The sequence below is a fragment of the Sceloporus occidentalis genome, unplaced genomic scaffold (assembly GCF_023333645.1).
Source record: "Sceloporus occidentalis isolate IW3139 unplaced genomic scaffold, rSceOcc1.0.p SCAF_79, whole genome shotgun sequence".
In the NCBI taxonomy this organism is placed as follows: Eukaryota; Metazoa; Chordata; class Lepidosauria; order Squamata; family Phrynosomatidae; genus Sceloporus; species Sceloporus occidentalis.
In genome coordinates, this window is record NW_028317059.1 from 1,137,501 (window position 1) to 1,157,500 (window position 20,000).

Below are 20,000 nucleotides of genomic sequence, written 5' to 3' on the forward strand. Positions count from 1 at the left end.
CCCTTATTAATAAATAGTCTTGGTATAGAAAAATAAATCAATCATAATAAATGGGCAGTTGAAGTATAGAATGTTTGAACCTTCTAATTCACACACATTGTCATGAAATCATGTTGTTGTCTTTACAGGGCCGTGGAGTGACTCGCTTTTAAGAGACCTGCCATCCACAGACTTTTGCTCTTCGTTATTGCTGTCAGGCCCCCGTGCCCCTCCCCATGATCTCGCCGAGTGTCAGGCGTCCAACGCAATGTGTGTTTGTCAAACCATGGAGGTGGGACAGTGCGGCAAGAGCACCGTGTGTCACAGGGGCCGGGGTGTCCTGCTGGAACCATTCATTCATCAGGTGGGAGGTCATAGCAGCATGATGCGCTATGATGACCACACAGTCTGCAAGCCTCTTATTGCCCGGGAACAACGCTTCTATGAATCTCTTCCACCAGAGATGAAAGAATTTGCCCCTGAGTACAAAGGTGAAGGACCCACCTGGAAACTGGTACCCTTAAGGCCGCATACATTTTTTGTTCTAATGTCACCTTTTCTTATTTTGGTGCTGTTTCTATTCATTTGAGCTGAGCATGAGTGCATAAATCTTTGCGTGTGTGCGTACATACATGTACATTTTGCTTGCCAACATAACTATATATTATGAAGGAGGATCCTTGGTTTCTCTTCAAGAAGGGTTGAGGTAGCCAGGTGTGTTTTTAATAGAATTTCTGCATTACATATGTGTTATGTAGGGCCTTCTTGTCTTTTCTCCCAGGAGCAATTTTTCAGGGGTTAGTCTCACCGCTGTTTACATAAAGCTCACTTTTTGGAAGACAAACCCCAAGGATAATCCGCATTTGTCGCTAGACTGCTAGGCTCTTTGTGACTAGCTAGTTGAGCAGATTTCCAGATAGCAAGGGGCCAGTGTTTTTGCAGGCGGTTGACATGTTTGAAAATGTAAGCATAAAATAACACAATTCCTTGTGTTTTGCAGGTGTAGTATCTGTATGCTTTGAAGGTGACAGTGATGGTTACATTAACCTTGTGGCATATCCCTTTGTGGAGAGTGAAAACATGGATCAAGAAGAAACCCCTGAGAGGGACCACCCAAGACGCAAGCACTCCCGCCGTGGACTTCATCGCACTAATAGTGTTCCAGCCAGCAGTGAACATAAGGAGGAGCAGCCATTCTTGACTGGGGAGGACTCTGAGAGGTATGAAATGTCATTTAACCTGTAGTGTTGCCTTTACTACCTCTTACTAGGTTTGCATACGATCACCAGATGTGCTTTTTAAAGCATTCGCTCGTTCTGAAGCTTACATTTCACAGATCTATATGCTATAGAACTGTTGACTTTCTTTACAGTGTTGTATCTGTGGTCAGATTCGTTATTTGAAGGTCACATGAGAATGGATGCTTACATAGCCTTTTCTCTACAGTGTCCAGGAGATGAAGAGCCCGCAGCTGGAGCTGCTGATGCAGTCAGAAGTTCCCTTTCAGATGCTGGATGGCAACAGTGGAATAAGCTCAGAGCAGATTAGCTACAACCCCTGGAGCCTTCGCTGCCACAAACAGCAACTCAACCGCATGCGCTCAGAGTCCAAAGAGAGGAAACTCTACAGTATCTTTCTTCAAAAGGTTTAAATGTGTTAGGACAAATGGTTTAATTATGATTTCCCAGCATAAAACGCCGTGATTTTGTATTAAGCTGCAAAATGATTTAAAATGGACAGCGTATTTGTAAGTATTATGTGTCATTTATACCAAGAAGCATGCATCCTTAACTTTACCCCCACCAGAGTTCCTTCTCTTGGAAAATGTGGTCCACCATTTCAAGTTCCCATGTGTTCTGGACCTTAAAATGGGCACAAGACAACATGGTGATGATGCTTCTGAGGAAAAGGCAGCACGGCAGATGAAGAAGTGTGAGCAGAGCACATCCGCCACGCTGGGCGTGAGGGTGTGCGGCATGCAGGTACTGGCCTCAGAGACCCAAGCCTGGCCCTGGTGTTCCCTATCACTAACTGAGTGGTTTCAGTATCCTCAGGAACACATTGCACATCTGCAGGTACCTCCAGACCTGAAGGTGCAAAAGCCACAAAATCAGTTCAGACCCTTCATAAAAGACCAGGGCTTTGGCATTTTATTTGGTTTATACATTGCACTTTCTGGGCAAGTAAGGGCTATCTTTTGACGCTCTATGCAACCTATAATTCTGTGTATTAAATATTTTAAACAAAACAGAAACATACCTTTATGTCCCCTTCACCATATCAAGACATTTTGGACAATGCTTTGCTCCCAACTTTGTGGGAATACCTTGGGGGGGGGGCTCTTTTTCTTTATGATTTATCAGCAAGGTCTCTCAGCAGTAGAAATTGTAGAGAAGGAGCCAGGCTGACAGGGCCAGTTTATCTCAAGAAGAGTTATAGTTATAATTTTAACTTAGTGATGCGCTGTATACACAATAGCATCATGCTATGAAACTCATTGTAAAAAATGATATATACTGCTTTCTCTGCTTGCGCCCCCTAGTGGAGGGGAATTACCAATTCATATAAACACTGCCTTTTAAATTTATATATTCAACAATTTAATAGGAATTTTTATTTGCAATTAATTATGTTGGTTCTTTTGATTTCCTGCTAGGTCTTCCAAAAAGACACCGGACACTACCTGTGTCTGAACAAGTACTACGGCCGTGGACTGAGTGCTGAGGGTTTCAGGAAGGCTCTGTACCAGTATCTTCACAACGGTATACATTTGCGCCAAGACCTACTCGAGCCTATTCTGAGCAAACTAAGGCGCCTTCTGTCTGTGCTGGAGATCCAGGCTTCTTACCGTTTCTACTCAAGCTCACTCCTGATAATCTATGATGGGGTGGACTGCTCAAGGGGAGGGGCCATTAACCCCAAGGACCTAGAATCAGTACCCATGGTTGATGTACGCATGATAGACTTCGCCCACAGCACCTATAAAGGCTTCCGTGATGACCCTACAGTGCATGATGGACCAGACAATGGTTACGTGTTAGGCCTACGTAGCCTGATAAACATCTTGGAGCAAATTCGAGATGAGAACCAGTAATCTGGGTAGAGAACTACCTGTCCTGACATCTAAGCTCCTCCATGGCTCCCACTGTCCTTTTCCTTTGAATGGATATTGTCACGGTGGCATAAGGGCTCAGAGAGGGATTTCATGGACATGTGAAACGCACAATAATAAGAGTGCCACAGTGGAATTACATATCTCTTTGCACTTTTTTCACAGTATAAACCAAATTATGTTCTCTTTACTCTGAGCTGTATTTCTATTTTCTTCACTCGAACTTGTCTGGTTCCTTCCTATGGATGCACATCTCCTTCAGTTGCCTCCTAGCTGAAAATGGTTCAAGGCAGAATGCTGTCCTGTCCCATAGTATAGTATAATCAGTGCTTGCATAGTTAGGTGCAAAAATGAACCAGGAGTCCAGGACTATCATGAAGTAAGGCTCCTGCTTTCTTATTGGTTAAAAAAAAAAATCCATATTAAAAAAACCTTTGAGAATACAATGGGAGTCTTCAGTACACAAAAGTAATTGGCATATTGGAGCCCGGCTCACTTCAAATACTTTTCCTTCTGGTGCAATGGCTGCTTTGTAGGCACACAACTGACTTTGCTTTTGCTCTGTCCACCACGGTTATGGTTGGAAAGGACTGTTATGGCTTCTCCTTTCAGACTACGGATACACACACAGGGACTCTTAAACAATGCAACTAAATCGGATGCCTTTTTCCCTCGTGTTTGAGACATCTGGACTTGTGGGCTTGATTCACAGCTACAAAATTGTATATATTTATATTCGTATATAAATATACATATATAAAGACACACACAAATATATATATATATATATCAGATAAAATCTATATATAGAGCTATATTATTCCACGCTTACCTGTGTGTGTTGGCTGTCTTCCCTGCTCAGGAGATGTTTGGTTTCAATGTTAATTTTGTCATGCATTAACATTTGTGACCTGGCTTACAATGCAAGGGTTGGGGGGAGATAAATAACGTCCACTACTTAAACTTGAACCCCAAGTAACTTGTAAGGGTGATCAAAGGATAGCTGGTTTTAAAGGAAAGCAAAAGTGATAAATACAGCCAGTGTAGTCGCCATTTTATTTTATTTTTCTGTGTTGAATTCCATGGAGTCAAAATACTCATATTTATTTTTGTACGGGTGGCTATATAACGGCCCAAGAGGTGATTCATTTTGGCCAAAAATTTGCGCCTGGACAGACTTGCCATCAGTTTCCGAATCACTGTCCCAAAATATATTTTATTTGCATTTATTCATTTTTAAAACTTACCTCTCTGCGTATCATAAAGAAAGGGGTAATTTAGAGTGGGGGGGGGGGAACAACTTTGTATTTCACAATAAAATCTAAAATAGATCAGGCCCAAACTTCTGTATTTTTGTTTTTAAATTTAATGTTTATAGAGGGAGATATCGCCGTCCACGCTGGAGGTCTAGTAGCTTCAGCTGGCTTTCTCAGAGAATCGGCCCAATGGTGCATCTGGGCTTCCAATCTCAGGAAGGAAGTGGACGCCATGCGTGAAGTTCCCTAAAGGAGAGGCTCCTCTGTGAGAGAGTTGCCTGGCTCTAGAACAGGGGTGTCCAACCTGCGGCCCTCCAGCTGCTGCAGGACTACATCTCCCATAATGCTCTTTCAGCTAAGGGGCCGGTTGAGAAATATGGGAGATGTGTCCTGCAGCAGCTGGAGGGCTGCAGGTTGGACACCCCTGCTCTAGAATGTCCATGCTAATATCCTATAAAAGCATCAGGGTCTATGTATCGTAATGCACAGCCATCTGCGGGAAGGTATTTAATGTTATTTTCTAAACCAAAGCAGAAATACCGTGAGTGGGTCAGACCAATTAGCATTCTGGGTATTTCTAATGCCTGTAAATACCCCAGACAGATAATATATATATTTTTTTTAACATGTCCTAGTGTGATTGATTAGGGCCTAGCCATAGACTCAACAAGCGGTGTCCACCTTGTTCCTTCAGTACAGTCTTAATCAGTGACCCAAAGTATTTAGTTGAGGAAAACTTGTTACTGTATTAGCTATGGCCCAAAAATCCATTCTTTTTCTGGTGATATATACTTGTGCTTTTTAACGATGACCCGTATCTTCATTACAATACGTTGGAGAAACTGGTTGTCCTTGAAAAGTCTGTTACAACATAGTAAAGACTATATGAACATGTAGCATTAATACTTTGCCTTTCTTTGTTGTACGCCCTATATTGCGACGTCTGGAGAGTTTGCAGAACGGTTAATTATTTAACATCAACAGTTTCTCCCAGTGCTGAGATAAATGAAGTATAGTCATATCAAGAAGCTGAAACAGCCCTCCTGCAAGCTCCTAAGGTTAGTGAATACACCCTTAAGGGCATTCGATGCTGCGACCCATTGCTGCCTGTTCGGGGACTCATCCACCCAATATTAATAAATAATACTTCTAGTGGGAACACATCCATCTGGCTGACAACGTCGTAGCCTTTCAATTCCTATGGAGTCTTTGGGACCTACCAAGAAACCAACGGGGCTGTTGGCAACCTCCATTCTATAGCTTAGCTCAAAGCCTTCGTTTGAGGCACTAGAACTAATTCTAATTCCTTCACCTTTCTCTTCCATTTTAATGTATCTTTTTAAGCAGTCGTGGTTTCTCTGTTGACCATTAAACCTCACAAGAATAGATTTTAAGGTAGTAGATAAGGCATTTGTAGCTCTAAGACACTGGGTTGGTGTGAGTTGCTGCATAGGGAAATGGCACTAACAGGTCACATAGATCCCACTGCTGAACCATGTTACTTGATGTGATTGGGATTTGTAAATGTTACTGTTTTTTTTGTTTCATTATTTTTTATTAAACCATACTCCCGAAACTGTTGTGCATTTGTGTTTTTTGTTTTTTGTTAAAAAGTGCTCGCCTTTTACCCATTAGTTCTACAATATGACCTTTCCCACGTTTTTATCATATGCTCCAATCCTGTACTTTAACTCTTTAAGTTGACTGGTTAGGCGTTCATTTAACATTGTAAATCAGGGTAACGTTTAATAACTGATGCACCTATGTTTTGGCACCTATATGTCTACTGCCGAACAGATTGGATAGGTGCCATAAAATTGCATATTTCTTTCTAACAACTACCTGAGTTTGCCCAGATTTAATAAAGAGAGGATCTGGTGCAGAGTTCTAAAAGCGGCGTTATCACCATAGTAAATAATGGAATGCTGAATGGACCATTCTGTCGGTTGCCGTGGTTACAGGATTACAGTAAAAAATTTGAACCGGAATTGCTTTTATAAAAATAACCCTTTGATTGAATTGAATTGATCTTGAACTTTAAACCATTTCAAGGTTCTTAAACATTCTAATTTGTAAGTATTTAAAATTCTGCAGAATAAAATCTCCCATTCCGCATTCTCTTATTTACTTCCCCTTAAATCCCGATATTGTTTCATGTGCCACCACAACATAGATGCTTTTACTTCTTTATGTACTACAGATGTTTTAACTGTTGCCTAAACAGATCTGTTATCCTTTTTTTTATTATTATTTATTTTATTGAGTATAAAGACTTGTTAAGGCATACTGGGGTGATGTGGGCCCTGCCCTTGGTTACAGTCTGTTTAGGGGAGATGAGACAGAAGGTGAGCTGTCTCTAATAACTACCTTTAGCTTGTGCTTTTCTTTTTTTTGCCGCTATAATTTTTGGAGGGCGTTTAATTTGAATGGTAAACTTGTGTCTGTCTGGATCTGCGTGTCAGTGTTGCAGAGTCAAAGAACTATGTAATCAGTTCACCGACCCTTTTCCTTACAGGCTTCCTTAACCGGACAGAAAAAGGTTACGGTGCTAGAATATTCGTGCAAAAAAGATACATTCCATAGGAAATACACAGCAGGTGCATTTAATATGATATATATTTAAAGGTATATTTTTCAATAAATATATTTTAAAAAAAACATTTATCTGGCTTTATTTGTTGTATAGGCCTGTAACATGTAGGATCCGCTTTATGCTTGAATGCAAGCTACATAATGTATTTTAATGGCTCTTCAACACCTACTTACCCAGGCTCGTTTAGTGTATAGAACAAAATGTAATATTTTGGAAAAGTTATATTTTTTTTAATAAAAATATATACATTTCTATTTAAGCCCTGTAGGAGCAAGTTAATTGTTGTTTAATCAAGAATGATTTGAGTCAACACTTAAAAGAAAAAAAAAAATATTGCTTTCCTTTCAAGTGCTGTGGAGCATGTTTTGCCTGCTGAGGATGATGGGCGTTGTAGTACACTTTAACCGGAAGGCAGAGGAAGCCTATGTTATCTGAGGCCTTGATGATATGAATCAGAGTTAGGACCCATGCTTCAAGGAAGTGTGTCTATCTTTATCGTTTATGTTCACGCCTAACCCGTCTTGCTCTACTTCCGCCTTGCTGGAGTTGTACCCATGGCAGCATGTCACTGGACTAACTGATTGGCCATCTAGTCCTCCAATTCTGTTTTGCTTCAACTGGAGGTGTGTTACAGGCTGATTGGTGGAAAGGGCAATGTATGGGCGTTTCCGTTGCCTAAGAGACCATTTTAAGCCAAATTATAATTTGCCAAATGTTAACGAGCGAGCGGATTGGTCCAGTCGGTTTCTAAGCAACGGAGACGCCCGTGGCGGTTTAACGTGAAGCCGGTCTGTAAAATGTCCCGCCCGTCTAAATACCCACAAAGAACGACCGCGACATAATGTACGGCGGCCAGAAAAGTTCAGCAAGTCTCCTGCAACACGACGAGGCGCTTCACGGAGTGAAACTGAGAAGCGGAAGTGGGCGTGAGACTCCGCCCATTGACCCCTGCCCCAATGACGCCATCAGTTTCAATGGTGCTGAGGTGGAAGTGTAGTCGGGTGACAGAAGGAAGCTAAGATAGAGAAGGGTAAGTCTATGCAACTGCATACATAATTCTAATGTATACATTAATGATATTCTAATTATACATGAATCCCTACATAATTCTAATGTACCTCTCTATCTTCGCTCACATTTCCCCATGGCATTGGATCGAATGGGCTGCCCCAAGTATCCTAATTCCGTATATTCCGCTATTATTATTATTATTATTATTATTAGCTAACTGGAGTTAACTTTAATCCTTGCATTCTATGTTTTCCTTTGGCATTGTAGTAACTAATGAGTATACATTATATATACTTACATATGTGAAATAGTTACTGTTATGATAGGGGACAGTGAACAAAAATTAACACACATTGAGACAGAAAGAGAAATACACCCTTACAATTTATAAGGAGGTTCAAGGCGAATGAGATAGACGGTTAGGGACAGCATGGACGAGGAGGACTCATTGTAGAAAGGGTGATGCGGAGAAGTCGGAGACCCTAAAGACCCGGAGAGAACAGACGGATTCTTCCAGGATGCAGGTTGAGGTTTTAGGGGGGTGGACTGTATGCTTCTGTGAGTGTTTAAGAGGTAGGGGAAGAATTCTTGAGCGGGTTCAGCATTGGTAGAATCCTGGGTATTATAGTAACTGTTGGAGAGGGTGGTTGGAGTGTTTGGAGGTGAGAGTGTAGACGTAGCGGGTTTCGTGTTGTTAAGGACTCTGTAGGCGGTGGTCGGGGGTTTACATTTCATCGTGGAACATGTGGGGAGACGGTGGATGGACTGACACAGCGAGGCAGCAGATTTACTGGAAGAGATGGGAGACGAGGAGGTTAGTATGGAGTTGCAATAATCCAGACAGGATTTTTCTCATACGTACTTTAGTATTTGTATGCGGAAAAGCCAAACTAGAGAGATTTTACAGGTGAAGGCGGCGTGATTTGGTGAAAAACTGGATATGAGGAGAATATGGATATAATGAGCCTTTGTATATAGTACATGCAATGAGTCGGGTTATTTACAAAGCTGTGCATCTATTCAAAGTGCAAGGGAAGTGATTTTAGCCAGTTATACAAGTCCCTTTAATGAAATGTGTCAGTTTGACACACATCCTAAGTACCTGCACCTGTCGGCAAAACCATTGCTTGTAAATGTAAGATTATAACGTTCAGGATTGGAAACAATCCAGTAAAATATAGACACTGGCTAGAAGAGATTACACGATTACTGTCAAGTTTATTCAGCTGTAAACATTTAGGAGCTATGACCACCAGACTGCTGTACAAAGCTGTAGATCCCTGTTTCTAAAGTGTTTCAAGAGAAATAAAACCGATATAATCGATTTAGTTTAGAAGTCACCTGGGACCTGAGGTTTGCTTTAATAATTAAACCTGAGGTAATTACTTGTATGAACTTTATTTTGCTGGTTTTAATTGGGTTAAAGTTAAAAAAAAAAGGCATATTAGCTAAAGTGTGTTATATAGTCACCGGATCGCACACGGAGCGGTTATGTCACTGACCTTCCATCTACTTGTGGGAAAACCAGGAAATACCAGTTCTTTTTGCACTGGTGAATCAGAAGGCAGGGAAACCTCAGAACAGTAGTGGGTGGAACTGCCACACCCTTACTTGAAATTACAATGAAAAAGGTGTCAAGTTACATTTTTACTGAACTACCGTATTGTCCCTTGTATAAGCCACACCCCTATAGTTTAATGCTATTTAAAAAAAAAAAAATATTTGGAAAAAATACACATTGAGAGAAAGGTAAAACAGTATTTTCTCACACTCTCTCAATGTCTCCCTACCTTTTCCGCCGTCCGCTTCCATGTCCCTGTCTCCATTTCCGCAGCTCTGCTTCTTCTCTGTATCTTCTTGTTCTTCTGTCTTTGCCTCCTTCTCGGTGAACCAGGCCTCTGTGTGAAAGGGCGGAGCCTCCATGCACAGCCTTTCCCAGATTGGAGGAACAGGGGAGAGGCTGTCCCTGTGACTCTGCTCTTTTGCAGAAGTCAAAATAATGCAGATGGATTCACGGAGAAAGAGAAGCATTTCTGCACCTTTTACTCCAATCTGGGAAGTGGGTGTGGCCAAAGGCTCCGCCCTTTGTCAGAAGTGCTCCAAGATGCCTTGTGCACAGAGAAGCGGACGGAGACTGAAGAAAGAAGACAGAACAACAAGATGAGGCAAGAAAAGAAGCTGAGGGATATAAGACAGGGATATGGAAGTGGTCGGCGGAACAGGAACGGAGAAATTGAGAAAATCTAAACCCCTCAAATTAGGGTGCAGCTTATAATCAGGACAATATGGTACAGTTCTATATTACAAAATTAATTTATTTCATCACATAGAGAAGCTGCTTTGATTTAAAAAAAATCTTGCTAGTTTCCAACATTTTATCCCACAGCTGCAATATGATCCAGAGTAAGATGGTATTTTTATTGTCCACCACAATCCTGATACAGTGGGGAGAACGGTGTTCTGAGATTGGTATCCTGTCATCTTTCAGAATAAGCACTTTGGGGTCTCTTCTCTTATTTTCTATTAGTAACATATAACAGGTTAGACTTTTTTTAGAGTAATTCTGGTTCAAAGTAGGATCAACCATTAGGAACGTTTTGTTGGTTGCTATGGTTAATGCCCCACATTTACCACGTTGGGTTATAATAAGTCTTTATACATAAAAATACAGAAAAATTTATCTTGCAAAAATTCAGAATTATAAAACAAGGTTATTGGACTGTTTTTACCCCCCCCCCCGTAAATAATTATTTCTAGTGCAGTACAGTCCTTCGTAATCTAGCAGCCGTGTTCGAAGCAATATTCATAATATATGAGAATCCATGAGCAGTGATACAGCAGATATGCATTTTAGAAAATGGTGCTTTCTGCAATTCTGAGCTGCATTTTCAGTATTAAATGTTTTTTTTTTTTCATACAAATAGTTATTTCATTAGAAATGCAAAGGGAGTATTGTATACAAAGTGATTATTGGGGCCTTATTACCAATCGATATGGTACTACTGATTGCACTGTTTCATTGGTTGCTATGGTGATTGAATTACTTGGCAAACGTGATACTAGAATCATCTTTTTTTATGTATCCCTCACTTTAAGACACTGATTATAGCGCTGAGATATTATACCTGTCACTTGTGCTTCGCGGCTGGCCTGGTGACTGGTTCATTATCAGTGATGATGCATTCTACGAGAAGCAAAAAGCCACTTTCGTAATGGATTTGGTTGGTGAACAACTCTGGGACATTGTGCCAAAATACCTCTTTGCTAAAATGATAGCAGATAGATAGGATAACATTTCACACTGAGGAACTGGAGCATTAAGAATTAAAAGCAAAAGTATGTACTAGACTTTTAAGACTTATTGGTCATCTGCAGTAAAAAGTTTTGAAGGTTTCCTGGTGGATGCCCACATAGGATCGCAGTGACTTCCGTATTTTAGGAGCACCTGTAAGTCTCTTTGAGGGAGGTGGTAGTAGAAAAGGGTTGATTTTAGATGTCAAAGACATGCACGTTCATACGCATTATAGAATGTCTGGATGACAGCAGATCTTCTTGTGCTGACTATATGTGGCTTTTCTACAGGTAAACATGAAGGCTCTGATCCTAGTTGGCGGTTATGGCACCCGATTGCGCCCCCTCACCCTCAGTGTTCCTAAGCCACTGGTGGACTTTTGCAACAAGCCCATCCTGTTACACCAAGTAGAAGCTCTGGTGAAGGTAAGATGCTGTTTTCATTACTTAGTATTGTGTTTGAATAGGCTAAGCAAAGCACTGTGGGGTTTAGTTTGGTAACACTATAATTATTGCATGAATAATTAGATAATTAGATAATTATTGCATGAATGACAAATTTGGTCTGGATCTAGGAGCCAGCAGCCCCCCCCCCCATGTTTTTTTTTCTATATATTATCCAACCTGGCGCCTGGGGTTTGTCGAGCCTTGCCATTCAGTAACATACATTTAACCCCTTGATGACAATTGCCGGTCTGGGCACGTCACAGAAAAACACGTCGTTTACGACAATTGACGTGCCAGGACCAACACGTCTTTAAACGGGTGCAGAAAGCGATCTACTTTCGCTTTCTGCACCCAAACGGCGTTGCTGTAATGCCTCGACCTCGAGGCATTCAGCAACGCCACGATCGGCACTAGGGACCATCTCTGGCCCCTCCCCGGGGCGTCAACATCCGCCATACATTGTATGGCGGCGGATGCCCGTTTTTAAAAGCGTTTAGGAGGCGATCAACGATCACTCCCCTAAACTTAAATGGTGTTGCTGGAATGCCTCGATCACGAGGCATCCAGCGACACCAAACACTTACCTCTGGATGGACTGTGACCGCTCCGGGGGAAAAAAACAATAAAGATGAAAAAGTTCGCTAGATGGTCTCCAGACCCTCTAGAGAACTCTGGCTCCACTTGCAGGTTGAATACAGGTACTGCATTCAACCATGCAAGTCAATGGAGCCCAGCTTTCTAATCACAGTGTGATTAGTAAAAATAAATTAAAAAATAAAATTAATAATAATTAGAAAAAAATAGTAAAAAAAACAGTAAAATGTAAAAATAATTTCCCACTGATGTCACTATCAGGGGAACCTTCAAGTTGAAAAAAAAATGTTAATTTTTTTTAAAAAAAGGGAAAAAAAATAAAATATATATATAGAAAATATATTTTTGTGAGCAAGTTCTAAAATTAGCATATTAGCTTAAAACAATTCTTGCATGGAAAGAGTTAAAATACTGGCATATTAAATGCCCATGGGGTGTCTACTTTAAAAAAATGTATGATTTGATGGGGTAAATTGAATTGGCCGGGTTCAACAATGTCCCAATTAACATGGGGGGGAAGGATGGCCACACATCTAATTTCCAATTAGAAAAATGCATACATATTGGGGTGTCGTGTGACAGCGGCATATACCAGGAGCTGTAAATTCATACATAACATAGGTGTGTGTGGGAAAAATACACACAAAAGAATACTACTGCAAACTTTGAAAAAATTCTGGTGGTAAAATGTGTGCATGCAAAGAGTTAAAATACCAGCATTTAAAATACCCTGGGGTGTCTAGTTTTCAAAAATATATGGTTTTGTTGGGCACACTGAAATGGCCCGGCTCAAAGATGTACCAAATAGGGCATGGGCAGTGGATCCCCAAATGCCAAAGTTCAACATTGAAAAATGCGCATGCCCCAAATGTGGCCCTTTTGCCCCCAAACAGCCAGGCAAAATCATTCATGTGAGGTATCGCTGTGCTCAGGAGATGTTGCTAAACACATATTGGGGTGTTTTATGATAGTGACATATACCAGAACCTGTTTATTTATACCTGAAGTAAAATGTGTGTGAAAAAACAAATGCAAAAAAAAATACTACCATAAAGTTTGACAAAGACTGGTGGTAGATATCTGTGATAAAGAGCGGGGTACCGCTTGAAACGCGTCAGATTTGGGGTTTCCTGTGTACTGGATGCACAGGTGTGAACTATGCTTTTTAATCATTAAGTAAAATAAAGCTGGAAGGTTTTTTTTTTTTCAAATGCTGGATCGATCCCTTTGTTTTTTTTGTGGTAGATATGGTGCATGGAAAGGGTTAAAATACTAGCATTTGGAATACCCTGGGCTGTCTAGTTTTAAAAAAATATACGACTTGATGGGGTAAATTGCATTGGCCGGCTTCAAATATACCCGAAGAATTACCAGATTTGGAAAAAATGGCTTTGAAATAGCAAAACGCTACCTGTACTTATTGCCCCATAACGTGTAGAAAAAAACAAAAAAACATAAAAACATTGGGTATTTCTAAACTCAGGACAAATAGTAGAATCTATTTAGCAGGTTTTTTCATAACCTTTTATAGATGAGTAAAAGATTTTTCAACTATAAGTTAGAAACAGTCATTTTTTTCTAAATTTTTCACCATATTTTATACTTTTTTTTTTTTTTATAGTAAATAATATGATACAATCAAAACAATGTCATCTAAAGTAAGCCCTTCTTGTCCTGAAAAAAACAATATCTAATGTGTGTGGGTTCAGTAAATGGGAAAGAAGAAAATTACAGCTAAACACAAGCAGCGCAGAAATGTTAAAACGGCCATTGTCACGAAGGGTACAAAAAGTAAAATCAGCCTTTGTCACGAAGGGGTTAAACACTTTAGCATAATACAGTAACAGACATTCACTAATATCTTATGCATACAAACACTAATACACTGCAGTAACACACACACGCTAACATTATACGCTCATGTACACACATGGTAACACCATACACACTTTAACACTATATGCTGACATACACGCTCATACTAATGCCATATTGTAACATAAACAACACCATACACCCTGGCTTACACTATAAATATAAGCATTTTAACACTATGGACACATACAATACAGTAGACGTACTGACTCTGGTACCATTTATATATATATATATATATATATATATACACACACACTTTACAATATACACATACTTACAGACTGACTTCAGCACTACACATGTACACACAGTGACTTTGACACTATACTATACACACACACATTACTCCAGCACTCACACTCCACTGTCTACCTTCTGCCATCTCAAATGTGACACACTATGCTTTTCTGCGGATGCGCGGTTAAGCGAGTGACGTTGGGCACCCACTAAGGTTGCGTAGCGTGCATAATGTGACCCCGCTGGGCACCTCACGACACCAGCTAGACCGGTTCCATGGTGACAGCCCTGCAAAACCCTTGGGTTTGTCAAGCCTTGACTTTAATACTGATACTATGTCAGGATGCTCCCAAATGCTGCTATGTTTTAAATTAAGTAATGAAAAAATAAAAATCATGGTGATAAAATATTTAGAAAAATGTTCTCTTTGTTGTTTTCTTGAATTTACAGATTCACATTTTTCTTTCTTTATTGAGTAAACCTAAATACATACTTTTTTAGTAAAACAAAATTAAGCACATTTTCCGTTGAAAAAGAAAGGGAAAAAAGCAAAATCAATTGGTAAAAAATATTACTTATGGTGTGATATAGCGCCATCATATTCCACAGTGTTGTACAATGGGAAAACAGGACATGACAAGTAGTATATAACATAACCTTTAGAGGAACAGGTGAGAAGGATTTGGCTAAAATGAGCTTACAATCTAGAGATATCTGCATAGGTTAAAAAAAAAAAAAAAGGAAAAACCTTTTGCTGTGTAATTTTGTTGTGTTTATCTCCCTTCAAATAATGTTTTCTCCCTTGTTCAGGCTGGGGTTAAACATGTTATCCTGGCAGTCAGCTACATGTCTGATATGTTAGAGAAGGAGATGAAAGAGCAAGAAAAGAGGGTAAGTAATCAATATCAGGACCAGAATCATTCATTCATTAACCACAGATGTTACTGAGACAGAGTTTGTATCGTGTGTCTGTTAGATCAATATGGCGAGGCTTCTCTATTATGCCAGGTCATTGCGATTCACTGCATTGGCCCGTACTGCTGATACAGCAAAAAACCAACCTATCTTCTGTATCGCTATCCTAACTGTTGTGAGTTAACATTATTATTATTATTATTTATTATTATTATTAATATCTTTTATTTATATAGCACTAACAATTTGCAAAACACTTCTCACAGTCCTTACATTCAAAGGATCTGACAAAACTAAGGCAAACTAATACATTAGGTACAGAGAGCCCTCTTCACACGCATGTGATCTAAAAGTACTGTTTTTGCCTGCATGGCAAAAATGCTCAAATAGTTAAGCAGGATTTAACTTTAGCATATGGGCTTTACGTTGATTTTAGCAGTTTTGAGGTCCGTTTTTATCCCTGCTGTTGGCATCTTTTAGTAGGGAAAGTTTATTAATGGAGGAACATCTGGTGTTTTATAGACTCTGAATCTGTAGGGGTCAGTTCAAAGCTCCCAGCAGTTTAGGGTAGAATTGCATCAATATTCCAACCATTGGACCTTTTACTGTAGGAAGACTCACTGCCGCTATGGATCTTGTGAGTTATGGATCCTATGATGCAGAAAGGTTACTCATAACCGCGATAGCAACAGGGAGAAGCTTCCAGCATCCGTTTATATACCAAGAAAGCGTTAATTGCATTTTCTACTATATTAAGCAAATAAGCAGATCTCTAATTTCATTCATTCTGCTGAAGGTTTATTTACATGAAAACAACACAAACTTTTGTGAAGAAGCCTTTTCAGTCTCTATGACCACAACCTATCGCTTCTTGCATTTGTGTCACATGAGACTGAGCGGTTCTTGGTAAATGTTATGAATAAGGCAACATTTTACATGATTCAGGAATTGTTTTTGAGAAGGTTATATCCCTGGTGAGATATGAAGCATAATACAGCCAACATGCAAGGTGAATGCAGAGGACTGTATTTATTTCTTCCTTTGGTTACAGCTGGGGATCCGCATCTCAATGTCGCATGAAAAGGAGCCTCTAGGAACAGGTGGGCAGAGACCCCGTTTCTATTTTATTTCAGAATCCAATGTTAGTCACCCGGGCTGTGTTTGAAAATGTGATCATTATCTAAATTTAAAAAGCTATTTTTTTTCCTTTATAGTGTTTGAAGAGTATACTTTTTTAATGAAATCATTTCTGTAAAATTACAAACTGGAACTCTGGTGATCAGTTAAATTTGTGTGTATTTCTGTACAATGCATGAAAGGTCATTTAGAAAATGTTTGGTAGACGCTGTAAATATTTGTGGTGATTGTGGTCTTACATAAGATCTCATATACATTAAACATGACTCTTTGTATGTTTGCTATTATTTTCCCCAAGCATTATAAAGAAATGATGTAAGATAACATGGCCAGTTTATTTGTAAAGGAAGAGTCCCCCACTAAGACATACATTGGGACTGCATTCGTTTGTGCTCTGCAAAGTACATGCATGCATAGCGTCGGTCCATTATACATAATTTAACTTCTTTAGGGCTGATAGAGATCAGAGACACAAATGTTACTTTCCCGTTACAAGTCGTGTGATTGGTGCATTGGTGACGCCAAACTAATGTACGTTATATTTGTTGAGGCTTTAATGCCTCTTTATTAATATATTTCATACTTATCTGTTTTTACTTGCGGATTGCCGTCAGTTTTGTTGTAATCCATCCCCTCTGTGTTTTGCCAATGTAGCTGGTCCACTAGCCTTGGCTCGGGACCTGCTGACAGAGAACACGGAGCCTTTCTTTGTACTCAATAGCGACGTGATCTGTGATTTTCCATTTGAGGATATGGTGCGGTTCCATAAGCACCATGGAAAGGAGGGCACTATCGTGGTAAGTTTGCACTACTCTCCACTGAGAGATATCTCTGGCGTCTGATAGATCTAAACATAAGAGAGTAACCAAGGAAATTGAGGAAGTTTCTTCTTCCTTTCCACATCTGGGCCAGAAATCTGATTGTTTTTAAGTATTAAATTATATTGTGTGTGTGTGTGTGTATATATATATATGTATGTGTATATATATATATATATATATATATATATATATATATATATAATATTCTCGGCTGGGATGTTTGATTCCTAGACTGAAGGAGCCGCAGTCTTACCAATGTGTCTATATCCTTCTTAAAGGTAACAAAGGTGGAGGAGCCATCAAAGTATGGAGTGGTCGTTTACGAACAAGAAACTGGACAGATTCAGAGGTTTGTGGAGAAACCTCAAATATTTGTATCCAACAAGATCAACTCAGGGCTTTACATCTTCTGTCCTTCAGTACTGGATCGCATAAAGGTAGGCCTCAATGTTGACAAGGTTTTACTGATGTAATGTTTCACTATTTCTCTCAGAATTGATTTTAGTAGCTAATGAGAACTACATATCCTAACCAGTGTTCATGCATTTTCACTAGTTTTCACTACAGCACTTGTGGACAAATCATGACCTGTATTGGGCAGATCTCCTTGTTCAATACGTAGATCCTGTGCACCAATAGCACTACCATAAAGTGCATGTTGAAAAAACCTTGCTGCACATTGTGCTTTGTGTCTAAACCAGTTAAACTTAGTTTAGCACTGAGAATTATTCCTGCGTTTGTGATGTTGACAATTCTGTAATGGATGAAATATAAAATTTAGACACGTTTGTAGATACATTACTCTGCTGTGCATGGGATGGCAGTGGAAGGTTTCTTTTTCATTTGAGGATCATAAAAGGTGAACTACCCAATAACGGTGAAGTTACTGATTGATTAGTCCAATTATGAATTAAAGCAAATAAGATTTTGCTGCCACTGCTTGTGAAACAGACAGTGATGGTGAATTTATCTTACCCATATAACTTTTTTCCAGCTTCGTCCAACTTCAATTGAAAAGGAGATTTTTCCAGCCATGGCTCAAGATGGACAATTGTTTGCCATGGAGTTGCAAGGTAAGAAAGGGGTTTTAGTTGAGATATGGCTTTTGTAGGATTTTAATAACCATATCCTACAAATCATGTACAATTTTATGGAGTTTGGGATTTTGTCCCCTCTTTGTTAGGATTTTGGATGGACATCGGACAGCCTAAGGACTTCCTAACTGGCATGTGCATGTATCTGCAGTCCGTGAGGCAGAAGCATCCAGAACTGCTTCATTCTGGACCAGGCTTTATCGGAAACGTTCTTGTGGTGAGTGACTGCTGACCCCTACGTTTACACTTAGAAATTTGCCTGCAGATTTGGCCCAGCTCGTGGTAGTTTTCCCCCCAGATCCCATACATGGAATAAGCAAATGGCTGACCAGCTGCAGTAAATGAGGGCATCCATTGACAAGGCCAACCTCCCTCCTTATTGTCATGTGTGCAGGGCTAGCTCAACCTTCTCTCTACTATATCTTTGGCTGCTGAATGACCTATGTTTTCTACCCTCAAAGCCCCCCTATGCAGAACAGTCAGTAATCCATTTTATCTGTAGGACCCCACAGCAAAGATTGGCCAGAATTGCTGCATAGGACCTAACGTGACCATTGGACCTGGAGTAACTGTTGAGGACGGTGTCCGTATTAAGAGGTGCACGATTATGAAAGGATCGCGACTTCACTCCCACTCCTGGCTTGAGTCTTCCATTGTTGGCTGGAGCTCTTCTGTTGGGCAGTGGGTGAGTTATTCCTGGAGCAGCGGCATATTACTCAACATTAATATCATGTAGTCATATGACAAATGGCAAAACTAAGAACACAAGTGTCATGCATATTATGCTGTAGCCATCAGTAAAATGTAGATACTAATGTGGTTTTTGCTTATGGCTTTCTTGCAGGTACGCGTGGAGAATGTGACAGTGCTAGGAGAAGATGTCATTGTTAATGATGAGCTTTACCTAAATGGAGCCAACGTTTTGCCCCACAAGTGCATTGCTGAATCTGTACCAGAACCAAGGATTATCATGTAGAGACGTTAAAACTGCTGCCCACAGAGAACTAAAAAACTGGGTCTCGCAGTCACCGTGCAGCATATGACAGGTGGGCAATACTCCAGGATCAGACTTTCCTTGCAAACAGGCTTAACACGGCTTTCTGCCGCCCAGCCACAGTGCCAAACGTTTGGACTCTGCCCAAACGGACCACTCCGCAGTGGCCATCAGTGGTTAATAAGCCCTGTGCCTTTTTATCTATAGGGAGCATTGAAGATCCGTTCCATATGGCCTCCTTTAAATGAACACGAGACTGCTCCAGCACAATGCAAGATCTTTTAAAACACTTTTTTTCTAGCAGAAGAACTGAATGACAAGTGCCGTTGATTGTCTTCAGGTTTTAAGCCTGTGTGATTAAGAAGGGGCTGCTGCTTATTTCACCACAGGGCAAAGAGACTGTAGTCCTGGCATTGCTGTTACAGTGCAGCTCCCATGACTCTCAGGTAACTGTCACCTAATCTAGAGAGTTGTAATACACCAATTATAGGGTCTTTTGCTTTGGAGCTGGCTCTGTCCTTGGGGTGGGGGGTAGTAATTATACAGAATGTTAACCAAATGCAGTAAGATTATAAACTAGTGAATGCATAAAATAATCAGAGACAGGAAGGCAATCTGCTGCCATGCTTTCAATAAGAAAT

At 40.1% G+C, this 20,000-nt stretch overlaps 2 protein-coding genes across 3 annotated transcripts; both read left to right on the forward strand.

Annotated features, from left to right (window-relative positions):
• The first annotated feature begins 247 nt into the window (after positions 1-247).
• On the forward strand, positions 248-3,073 carry LOC149285362 (inositol hexakisphosphate kinase 1-like). Its single transcript, XM_089495408.1, has 5 exons — positions 248-470; positions 980-1,199; positions 1,426-1,607; positions 1,786-1,961; positions 2,636-3,073. Exons 1-5 carry the CDS (start codon positions 248-250, stop codon positions 3,071-3,073), a joined length of 1,239 nt encoding a protein of 412 aa, XP_089351534.1.
• An 8,466-nt stretch (positions 3,074-11,539) lies between these two features.
• On the forward strand, positions 11,540-19,341 carry LOC149285363 (mannose-1-phosphate guanyltransferase beta-A). Of its 2 annotated transcripts, none has more exons than XM_089495422.1 (9): positions 11,540-11,668; positions 15,209-15,289; positions 16,365-16,413; positions 17,105-17,247; positions 17,550-17,708; positions 18,266-18,344; positions 18,455-18,582; positions 18,868-19,050; positions 19,174-19,341. In XM_089495422.1, exons 1-9 carry the CDS (start codon positions 11,540-11,542, stop codon positions 19,339-19,341), a joined length of 1,119 nt encoding a protein of 372 aa, XP_089351548.1. The 2 variants fall into 2 exon arrangements, with proteins under 2 accessions (XP_089351548.1, XP_089351549.1); XM_089495423.1 differs by having other exon boundaries at positions 19,210-19,341.
• Positions 19,342-20,000: the final 659 nt, after the last annotated feature.